General features: G+C 42.8%; 4 protein-coding genes across 4 annotated transcripts; 1 reads left to right on the top strand and 3 right to left on the bottom strand.

Moving 5' to 3' along the window:
* The first annotated feature begins 1,352 nt into the window (after positions 1–1,352).
* On the top strand, positions 1,353–3,115 carry LOC123470302. The gene is made up of 4 exons (XM_045170456.1): positions 1,353–1,692; positions 1,904–2,075; positions 2,140–2,284; positions 2,355–3,115. Exons 1-4 carry the CDS (start codon positions 1,356–1,358, stop codon positions 2,541–2,543), a joined length of 843 nt encoding a protein of 280 aa, XP_045026391.1. The 5' UTR covers positions 1,353–1,355; the 3' UTR covers positions 2,544–3,115.
* Positions 3,116–5,414: 2,299 nt separating this feature from the next.
* LOC123470440 lies at positions 5,415–6,516 on the bottom strand. Its single transcript, XM_045170702.1, has 5 exons — positions 6,437–6,516; positions 6,225–6,368; positions 5,988–6,155; positions 5,706–5,928; positions 5,415–5,642 (listed from the first exon to the last, which is right to left on the bottom strand). The coding sequence occupies exons 2-5, from the start codon at positions 6,317–6,319 to the stop codon at positions 5,415–5,417; spliced, it is 714 nt and encodes a 237-aa protein (XP_045026637.1). The 5' UTR covers positions 6,320–6,368; positions 6,437–6,516.
* Positions 6,517–7,842: 1,326 nt separating this feature from the next.
* LOC116927549 lies at positions 7,843–8,994 on the bottom strand. The gene has a single exon (XM_032934584.2). The coding sequence runs from the start codon at positions 8,992–8,994 to the stop codon at positions 7,843–7,845; it is 1,152 nt and encodes a 383-aa protein (XP_032790475.2).
* A 15-nt stretch (positions 8,995–9,009) lies between these two features.
* LOC123470439 lies at positions 9,010–10,536 on the bottom strand. Its single transcript, XM_045170701.1, has one exon. It carries the CDS (start codon positions 10,534–10,536, stop codon positions 9,010–9,012), a length of 1,527 nt encoding a protein of 508 aa, XP_045026636.1.
* Positions 10,537–10,758: the final 222 nt, after the last annotated feature.

Raw genomic sequence — 10,758 nt, 5'->3', positions numbered from 1 at the left:
AGGTATAGCATAGCTGAGTGGTTAACGCGAATAACAAGTGCATGAAATGAGAATTGGTATTAGGTTCAGACCCTATCTGATTCTTGCCTTTTTTTTCAGTGTTAGCACCATTTTATACAATATTTACATTAAATAAACGAAAATTTCAAAAAATAATGACATTGCATTTTTATTCATACAACAAAGAAAAAATTTGAAAATAAACGTAAAACACAATTGTTATATATTTAGCGAAGTATTTGTAAAAACGGCATGTTTATATTTTGAAAAATGTTGTTCTTCGACACCAGTAGAACGCGCTAAAGTCCATTCCAAGTTGGAAAAAGGAGGTAGGGAGTGCGTCAAAACGATTGAACGGGCAAGATAGGGAAGCTCCAGGCTTTAACTATTACATCCAGTGGGTTATGTTACTAGTGGCTGGCTGGCATGGTAGTAGGGCTCGGCCCCGGTTCTCAAAAACCCGGGTTACCCGCGGATCGTCGCCAAGAATAGTTGCCGATGGGTGATCCGGGTAGCCTATTTGCCAAAATGGGTAGGCTGGGCGGATTTGATGGGCAAACCGGGTATACCCACCGCCATCTTGGAAAATGGTGGCTTGCAAAGCGCCAAGTTAAATTAAAAGGGACATTAGCAAAAAAAGGTTTTGTGACGTAAATTCAAAGCGCGTGACTTGGTTTCAGGGAAATACCAGGGTAATCAGGTAGGAAATCGGGGCTAACCGGGTTTTGAAACCGGGTAATGGAAACGGTTTTCGAAATTGTGTTACCCACATGAAAACCAGGTAGGTAGTGGCACAAAATCTCAAGAACCGTTACCCACCGGATCCAAATTTTTTGCCGAGAAGACCTACCCATTGGACACATTCTTATGTTTTGTTCACATTCTAATCGGGGACACCGCTAACCATCACTGATATAAATGAATCGGGGAAGTTCAGTGCGGGGATTTTTGTTTTCAGTGCGAATGGTCAGTGTTTTGTCAAATAAAACCTTCGAATAAAATTTCGAATAGAATAACGCAAAAATTCGAATATTTATTCGTTATTCGTCGAATAATAATTTTCCTTATTCGTATTCGTTATTCTTATTCGATGTAACTCCAAACTGTATAATTTCGAATACAATTTCGAATATGGAACGCCGTTTGTGCCACTTTTTTTTTATAACGTTGCCCAATTTTTTTTATAATGAAACATTTTTTTTTATAATGAAACACTTTTTTTTATAACGTTGCCAAAATTTTTTTATAATGGAACAATTTTTTTCTATAATGAAACACTTTTTTTTATAACTTTGCCAAAGTTTTTTTATAATGAGACACTTTTTTTTATAATGAAATTTTTTTTTTTTCGTTTTATGGGGGTACCACTGAAGAGTCCCTCTGGTGGCCAGATTTTGTCTTCAGCTGATGATTTGTCATTGGAAAGTGACAACAGCTTTCTTGAACTGTCCATTGGGTATCAAGAAATCCATTCGGACATGGTTGTCATGCAAGAGCAACTACGTGTTGTTCGTCAAGAACGGGACGAGTATTTGCAACAAAGAAACAATCTCATTGATCAGCAAAATCAATCAATGCAGGATTGTGTAATTGAAAAAGCTAAACCTGCAACGTCTGCTGAACAACAAGCTAGGCCATCAAAAAGTGGTTATAGAAGAAATCATGTTGACGTGCCCAGCAGCAGTGAAGAAAGTGAGTCAGAAGAACTACAACCAAAAAAAGCAAAATTTAACCTACCTTTGAAATTTGTACCATCCAAATTTTCTACGCCTTTCCATTCTCCAAAGGCAGAACTACAATTTAGAATGAAGAAAAACAAAGGTAATTATCAGTTTTGTTGTTTAATATTGTTTGGTTATCCTTATAACTAAAACTAAACAATGTGTCAACTTCCAATTTTTAGCATTGTTGTCTAATGGAAAATTGTATACCATCACACTTTGTGGTGTCCCTGATCTGTTGAAGACACCGGAGCCTCAAGAACTTGGAGCTTTGGAACTTATAGGACTGGGTCAGAAGAAGGATAACAGCATTCCTGATGGTAACGGTGAATGTATATACAAATTTTTAGCAAGGTAGCTATTTTTGGTTTTTATCAATACTTCAATAGGAAATAATTTTTTTTCTCGTATCCTTTAGACTGTTCAAGCCTCTTTTAACGTATTTTAGTATCGAAAATGCGTATTTATCAGTATGCAGTCCTAAACCAGGCAGTGGTGGCGGCCTCAAGCAAAAACTGTTTATTTTTGATCCCCTTTCTGGACCAAATTCTGAAGAATTCAAGGTAGATATATTTTACAAATATGGATTTTATCATGTACCGGCGAAATTCCCTAATTTGGAAATATTTGTAGGCGGTTGGAAAGAAAATATTTTTGGTACCATTTAACGCCAACTTCGATTACGTTTCCCCAAAGCCGCCGACCGTTAAATGTAATGTTTGCGAAGAATTGGTTGACCCAATGGTTATGGCCTTGCATAAAGCAAGTTGCGGTACGGGTGCAAATGGCAGTGATTTCTACTTCTACGAAGAAGAGGAGTAGTTTGTTCTAATATCCCAAAGGGCACAATTATGAATGTAAATCAAAAACTCCTTTCCAAGGGTTTTCCAATGCACCCGTAAATATTGTTTTGTTTCCGTTCGCCAAATCGAAAGAAAATTCAGACCATCACAATTCCATGTGTGAGTTTTTAATCTTACAAATCCAGATGTGTGATGTAACGTGATATAACGTGATATAACGTGATATAACTTGTGTGTTTGTTCATTCATGTTTAATTTATTTAAAAAAGAAAATTTCAAAGCCTTACCTGACAGTGTGTACCAATAAGCTGATCCAGCCGGGCTGCTTCGTCGTTAGAAAGAAGACGGGAAGGATAATTCCTTTGAGATCTGAATCGCATTGCCATCTTAAAATGAACTTGTTGAATTTCGTGCTTTCTTCTTCAATTTATGTAGTAATTACATGAACTATTAATGTGTTGCTAGTTTCCAAGTCGGCCACAAATGGCTGTTTACGCCCTTGTTGTAATATCTGGCTCAATTTTATATTGAAATGCAATCGAGTCATTATCAAGAAAGATAAGCGTTGACATATACGTGATACGTCATCTTCCAGCTACTTGTGTCATTTTGTTTACATGAACCTTTGGCAAACAACAAAATAAACGGAATGTGATATCAACAATACATGCCCTGTATTATCTTTACGACATTTTCTTCGTTGATCTCACACAACAACAATTTCAAATCCACTGCTCTTACGAGATTTATCAGTTAGGGGAATTTTGAATTAAAAGCTTTGCGTCTTCATGAAAAAAAAAAGATGACGAAACTAGCGCTTTGCACACAAGTGAGAAACTGAGTCAAGTAGGATAAAAACCATTGAGATTCGTTTCGCTTCGATTGATATTGTGCGGGCAACAAAACACAACACGAATTCTCGTACTATTACGTATAACATGTCTTTCGCCCACTTCTTTTTCTGCACGTTAAACGCCTGAGGATCTGCGTGCATTCTTTTCACTAGAGTTTTCAGGTTCTTGGCTTAAACCTTACGAGGGACAGGGTATTCCCCGCCTGTAATGTTTCTTATACACGCTGCGCATCCAAACAGACTTGCTGCAAGTTCCAGCCAAAAGCAATACGAACGCAGCTGCAATTTCAGCTCCCTATTCTGGAAAAAAGGCGATCATCATGTTATGGCTGGCTACAGCTAGAATTAAACAGCCTTTCAGTTGCATCGAGTTCGACCCCATCGATGCTCCAGCGCAGGCGGTTCTTGTGCTATTCCATCTTCGTGAATACTTTAGTTGAAAACAATTCGCTGAAGCAAAAACAAAGTTACGACATGTTTCTAGTTATTTTTGGCTTAGCAGTGACAGTCGCTTTCTTCTTTTACTTAAAATGGGAAACGTCGTTGTACGTGAGGACCATCGATCTTATCTCCGGTACCCCAAAAGTGCCATTGTTTGGTAACGCGTTATCTATTACCCTCGACACATACGGTAAGAACAGAATTGATCCGTTTTCTGTATCAGCTGTTTACAAATTCTAATGGTATAATGTGATTTTTAAAAGTACTCTAACAGCTATTGTTTTCAACACCTTCGTAGTACGACGTGAAAATCGTAGAAAACTTTTTTTAAAAAGTGGATTAGAGACAAGTGCCTTTTTTTTCTTTTTTCTATCCGCGTCTGTCACAAACAATCCGGCTATTCCGTTTGCTCCAACCAGTTCAAAGCGGCCGCGTCCTCATTTTGTAACCTCTCATCTTCTAACTTGTATCAGGGCCTTTAGCTTCGATGTCAAATTCCAGTAAGGGTAGACTAACCGGTTTATCAGTTTCCTGTAGGCACATAAAGTCTAGCGTCGCATCAATCACACCCACACGAAACAGTCGCTACACAACTTGATCAAATGGACGGGGCAAAAACTAAATATTTAGGGCTCGTACGCAAAGCATCTAGAAAGTAAAACAGACTTGCTGCTAGTATATTTTGCCACCAACGTATATCTCAAATTGCGCAGTTTTCACACAATCGCAATTAGCAAATTACTGGATAATTAGCCGGTTGTTGCGCATGGGGATTGTGGTTTTTTGCGCGAAGCAGTTGGAACAAACTTGTCTGATAACATGACCTCTATCGTCTATCCAACTGTTTTGAAACTTTAGTTTTGACATTCCCTTAAAGCCAACAAGAGACATTCCAGCTGCTTTGTGCAACAAACAAAAGCCACATCGCAATCTACTCGTCAGTAACAACAATTTCAAAAAACGATCGTGAATTCAAGCTTATAGTTTTGCAACACAATCCCAAAAAACGCAGATTTTATCGAGTCTAATTTTTTCCACTTAAACATAGGTTCTCTTCAAAAAAATTCGGTTGAATTGCCGAAAAAGTACGACCACTTTTATCGCGGTTGGTTCGGTTTCAAAGGTTACATTGACATTTCATGTCCGATGTTGGTAGAGGTACGCATTCAAACACCACTTATCAAACGCACTAATTAGAAAAATACCCCTTTCTTTTTTGCTCAAGGAAATTTTATCAAGTCAGAGATTCATTGACAAAGGCAGCGATTATGACATGCTGATACCATGGCTTGGTGAAGGACTTCTTACCGCATCAGGTGAAAATACTTCCCCATTCTAAACCTTAAAACGAAAGCTCATCTCGTCTTCTCTAAAAAGATTAGGTTCTTAAAATCTTTTGGTTAAAGTGTATGGCATCAGCTGTGGTTCAGGTATGTTTTGCCGATCCACCCAGTAGAGCCCAATGGAACTTACGGCATTGTGGTGTACTCTGCTTCATTAAGGATAATACAAAGCGGTCCTATTATTTGAGGGTTTATTGCCTGGATAGACAATCTGTTATTTCGGAACAAGAGTTGTACAGCTATTTTGAACCCTTCAATTTCCCTCAGCAGCCAAACAAAAACGAATGAATCGGCGAGCACGCAAGTAATTTGTCCTTGCTATTTCAAGACGATTTGATGTGCTGTCACTAGGCACACTATAACGCCTATAAATCCTTTCCCTCTGTGCATCACTCAATTCCGGAATGTCAATCTCTGGAACATGAACTTGGTTTTCCCTTAGAACGTCTTCCACGACAAAACCAATGGGCATTTCAATGTCCTGAACGAAGTAAAAAGTTAATTGCACCTATGTGCAAAGCTTGAAAGCTAATATAAAAAATACCTGTTTGAGTTCCGTAAATTCTCTTCCTTGCTGCTGTAATTTAAAGAGACTTTGGAGAAATTGCTTATTGGGGGAAGTCCCTTTTGCTGTTCGCATTGAATGGCAATTCCAAGCCACCATCATCTCATTTAAAATGACCTGCAGCAGAGGAATAAAGACGACTTGGAGACAATAAATGTCTGTTTCATCGCCTACGTCCAACAAACCAGAGCTCTGAAGTTCCCTGGATCATTGATCAAATATTATATAGCTTTAGAAATGTAAATTATAACGTCATATTACTGAAAGAGTAACTTAACAGGATGAGTGGCATCCTTTTTCACATCAACCAACATCCTTTCGATACGAGTGTTTCTGGTAGATTTCCCCGTCAAAAAACTCCCTCTATTTGGTCCTCTAACTTCGATCATGAATCGCCCCACTTCTATATTCTCTCCTCCGTGGTCGGTTCTAATTGTTATGGTTAATAAAATGTAATAATTTTGCTTAAATATAAAGCCTTAAACTAAATAATGTTACCTGACTCTAGAAGGACAGCCATAGTAACTGACTGCAGTCAAGAACACCTCGAGCGCTGTGCTTGCTCTATTGTTAGTTTTTGCTTCCATATTCATTACTGCGTGGGAATGTCCATCCACCCACCCAAAGATAATGATACCATAGCTATGATTTTGTATTACAAGTAAATACAACAGTTTTGAGTAGTACACTATAGTTAAATCAAATCTTACTCAATGAATGTATGTAGCCCATCACCATGCCAGACAGATAATGCAGCACGAGAGCTATATTCTCTCCTTGTCAATCTTGGTGGCCTAAATTTTGTGGGCAAAATTTTGTGGGCAAAATTTTCCAAATATTTATCATTCATAAATAATAATACTGTGTTACTATTTGTCTTAAATTTATGCATAATTATCTTTTCATTTCTTGGTGAATGTCTACTTAAAAAGAAAAGGCATGAAAGAAGGATTTCAGGTGAACATAGTGTATTACTTGGTTGACTAATCTTGATTAGTTCTCTCGAGATCTGTTGCGGATTGTAAAAACCCACAAGAAGAAAGAGTATCCAAGTTTTGAAGGCCCGTCAGACGGCCTACTGTTTTTTATTTATAATTTATGTTATAATTGTAAACCTTGTGTAGGCCGCCAGGGGCGCTGCCAAGCATAGCCTTCTTGGTGGCCGATATCGGCAATAGCCTTTGTTAGAATTTTTCCCTGTGTAAAGGCAGACGCCATTTCTTGTGTCAAAAGCCAGTTTCAAATAAACTAGTGGTAGAACTTTCAGGATTGTTTATCCCGCAGGGCCAGATTACTGCTGGCGCAGAAGGTCAGTCGGGACTTACGGGGGTGAGCCTGCCAGACTGTATACCTTTTCCTTTGGGTAACTTTTATCTAGTGCCGTAACACTTGTTTTAACGACCACAACGTTCGCCTTTATCGGGCTTGCGTCGATGAGTCCGGCGATGGCTGGTTCGCCTTGTCGGGCTAATAGCACGGTCGCTTCTGTTAAGCCTTATCGGGCTTAACAGCGTTCACTACCGCTGAGTATTACTCTTTTGCGGTTGGAGGAGAAGTCTCGAGAGCTGCTTCTTTCGCGGGCTGGCACGTCTTAGGCGGCGGCTGGCAAGCTGGAGGAAGGCGGCGGCGAGGGATCTGAAAACCTTACAAGACAATTTACTGGAGCAGGAAACAAAGACTGCACACAAGTAATTCGGTGAGAAAGTGAGTGTATTAACATGGCACGACGGCCCTTTATATACACAGAAAAACTACACCGTTGTCTAATTTGTTGGGTCGTCCGATCCAGGAATAGAGGGCACCGCTGCTGATGATTGCCGGCTATCGATCAGTGAACTTCTCGATAACCCTGCGGGAACTTCAACCTATATTCTGGCGGGATGAACTCTGCAGGCTCCGCCTCAATGAGTTCAACCCTCGTCGTTCCTTTCACCCTCAACAGGTGTCTCCATATATATGGAAAAGCACTCAGCTACTTCCAATATCACTGTCTCGAGCTCCAGCCTCCATACTACGGCTCTTGCGAGCCGTAGGCCGTCTTAAGTCACTTGCTTCCGCTAATGGACTTCCTTACCCTCGGTAGCGCGGCAATCCACCGAGGGTGACTCGTCTGAGTCTAGCCTTCTTCGGCCAAAGGGTTGGCACCCTGACGATGGCTGTGAGCTTCGTCCATCGGAATTTCCGACACCCCTTCCGTTGGACCTTGGTCTAACTGAGTTGACGAAAGCTCACTGTCTTCGTAGGGTCCTGTGTTCCGATGGTCATCGTCTATCTGGCCCGCGTGGAGCTCCAACGGATATAAACTCTTTGGGTCTCTCGTTATCATGGTCGACCCTATTCCTCTGAATTTATCTGCGATCAAGACGTTCACACGCCTGGTCTTTCCATCATTGCCGGGGATTAGTTTTACTACTCTCCCGGACTTCCATCTCGTTCTTTTGGCTGACTCGTCGTGAATTAACACGACTTGTCCCAGCTCAATTTCTTTCGTATGACCTGGAGTTGGACAGTGAAACTGCTCCAGATCCATCACATATTCCGTGTAGAAATCTTTCCACCATTGAGCGACTAGGTTTCTCCTGAGCCTCTCTCTCTTTGTCAGTGTCACCCGGTCCGAGTATTCTCTCTCCTCGTCATCGACCGGGTGATGCTGCTGTTGTCGGTAGCCTGTGACCAATTGCTTGGGTGTTAGCGGCTCCGTATCGTCTTCTGCCACGTATGTCAACGGTCTGGTGTTGATGGTATCTTCGATCTCCGTCAACACCGTTTGGAATAGATCGTATTCCATACAATCACTTCCGTATGTTTTATATAGCAGCCGTTTAAATGTCTGCACCATCCTCTCCCAGAATCCGCCCCACCAAGGGGCCAAACTCGGCGAGAACCTCCACTTTATGTTGAGATCAACCAGGGTGTTAAACACTCTGCTGTCTCTGTACGCTGCTCTGAGGTACTTAGCAGCCAGCGTTAACGTTCCTGCGTTATCGGAGTAGAGCGCCCTTGGGTACTCTCTCCGTGCAAAGAATCGTCTTAGCGCGAAGATAAACGTGGAGATCTCCTGGTCGGTCGTAGCTTCGAGATGAACAGCTCTAGTTATGGTGCAGGTGAAGAGACACACGTATACTTTCGTCTTGTGGCCGCTATTTGCCGGCGACTCTACTGGGAACGGGCCTGCGAAATCTACCCCCGTTTTCGTGAACGGATTCGACATTTGCAGGCGGTCCAACGGTAGGGGCGCCGGTATTTCATCGAAGTGTCTCGAGTCCATTCTCTGGCATCTCGTTCACTTGCTTGTCTCTTTTTTGATGGTCTGCCGCATCTTCGGAATCCAGAAATCCGTTCTGAGTGCCCCCATCATGGTTTTCACTCCGGTATGTTTCAACCGAAGATGCGTTTGTTCAATCAGTGTCTTTGTTATGATGTGTTCGGCCGGTAGCAGAATGAGCGCTGCTTTTTTATTGTATTCCATCCAATTTAGATGCCGGCCTCGACACCTGATTAACTCGTCTTTGCTGTCCCACACGAGGCCGAGTTTCCTCAACTCATGTGGGACTTCTGTTTTCCCAGCTTTAAAGCTCTTCACCACTGCTCCGTAGTGAGTCACCTGGGCTTCTTTGTAGAGCTCGATCGTTGCCTCTCGAGTCTCTTCTGTTGTCAACACGGGGAATTTCAACCTTCTTCCCCGATGTCTGACCGTTGCAGCCGGGCTTTCCGGACTATCTTGGCCTTTGAACTTTTTTATGGCCCTTAGCATCGTGGCCAAGACTCTTACCGTGACTCGCATGGAGCTGAATCTTTCGTACCACTTTGCTTCGATTGATATCGCGCATTGCGTTACTTCGACTGTCTTTTCTTCGACCGAGACCTCCTGTAATTGGAGCTCGGTCGCTGAGCTTGGTGACTGGGGCCACTCCTTCTCTTTCCCCATCCAAGATGGGCCAGTCCACCAACTCTTTTGTGCGTTTAACTGCGCGGCCGTAGCTCCTCTGGATGCTACGTCCGCCGGGTTTTGTAACCCTGGGCAGTGCCTGATTTCTTCAGTTTCCACTGTCTGTCTTATCTCTGTCACCCTATTGTAAACAAACTGCTTCCACCGACCAGCCTCGCCCTTCATCCACCAGAAGGCTATCTCCGAGTCGGTCCACAGAAGTTTTCTCTTGATGACTGTTTCCGTCGTTTTCTCGACGTAGCTCCCGAGCCTCGCAGCCAGTAACCCACTCAGAAGCTCCAGCCTCGGGATCGAGACTGATTTCTTAGGGTCCGGCGCTACTCTCGTTTTGCTGCACAGCATCACTGGGTCTTCCCCATCGATTCTCTGCAAGTACGCCACCACACTGTAGGCGTCGTTACTTGCGTCGCAGAAAAGATGGAGTCTCCCTTCATGATCTCCCGACCATCGGGGTTGACAGGTATTCCTCAGCTCTGTTATCCCATCAATGAATGTTTTCCAGTGAGGTATCACCTCGATTGGAATGGGCTCATCCCATCCTGAGCCCGCCAACCACACCTTTTGCATGATGAGTTTCCCCACCAACGTCACCGGAGCGATGAGACCCAAAGGGTCAAAGATCTTCAGTGCCAGGCTGAAAAGCTTCCGTTTGGTGGGTCTGTCACCAATTTCGCGGGCTTCTCTGAGTACCTGCGCCGGATCAAACCTGACTTTGTCCGACGCGGGATCCCAGATCACCCCTAAGGCTTTCGTGGCTGACTTGCCCTCAGCTGTCACGTTTGTGACCGTCTCTTTGAATTGGACCTCCGGCAGTCTCTTAATCAACTCTGCACTATTGGAGGTCCATTTGCACAACTCCATCTTTGCGGCTTTGAAGATCGTAATCGCTTCGCGAATACGCTTCTCCGCTTCATCCACATTTGTCTCCCCCCCTAGCCAGTCGTCAACGTACAACTGCTGTTGTAGCTGCCGCACTGTCTCGGGGTATATTCCTTCAAACCCTTTCAGGTGTTTGAGGATAACAGCCTTGAGAATGAACGGGCTGCATGACAGCCCGAACGGTACTCTTTTCCATCGATACTC

The sequence above is a fragment of the Daphnia magna genome, linkage group LG3, assembly GCF_020631705.1.
Source record: "Daphnia magna isolate NIES linkage group LG3, ASM2063170v1.1, whole genome shotgun sequence".
Lineage (NCBI taxonomy): Eukaryota > Metazoa > Arthropoda > Branchiopoda > Diplostraca > Daphniidae > Daphnia > Daphnia magna.
The sequence above is the reverse complement of the archived record's forward strand: the minus strand, read 5'-3'. Positions and strand labels throughout refer to the sequence as shown.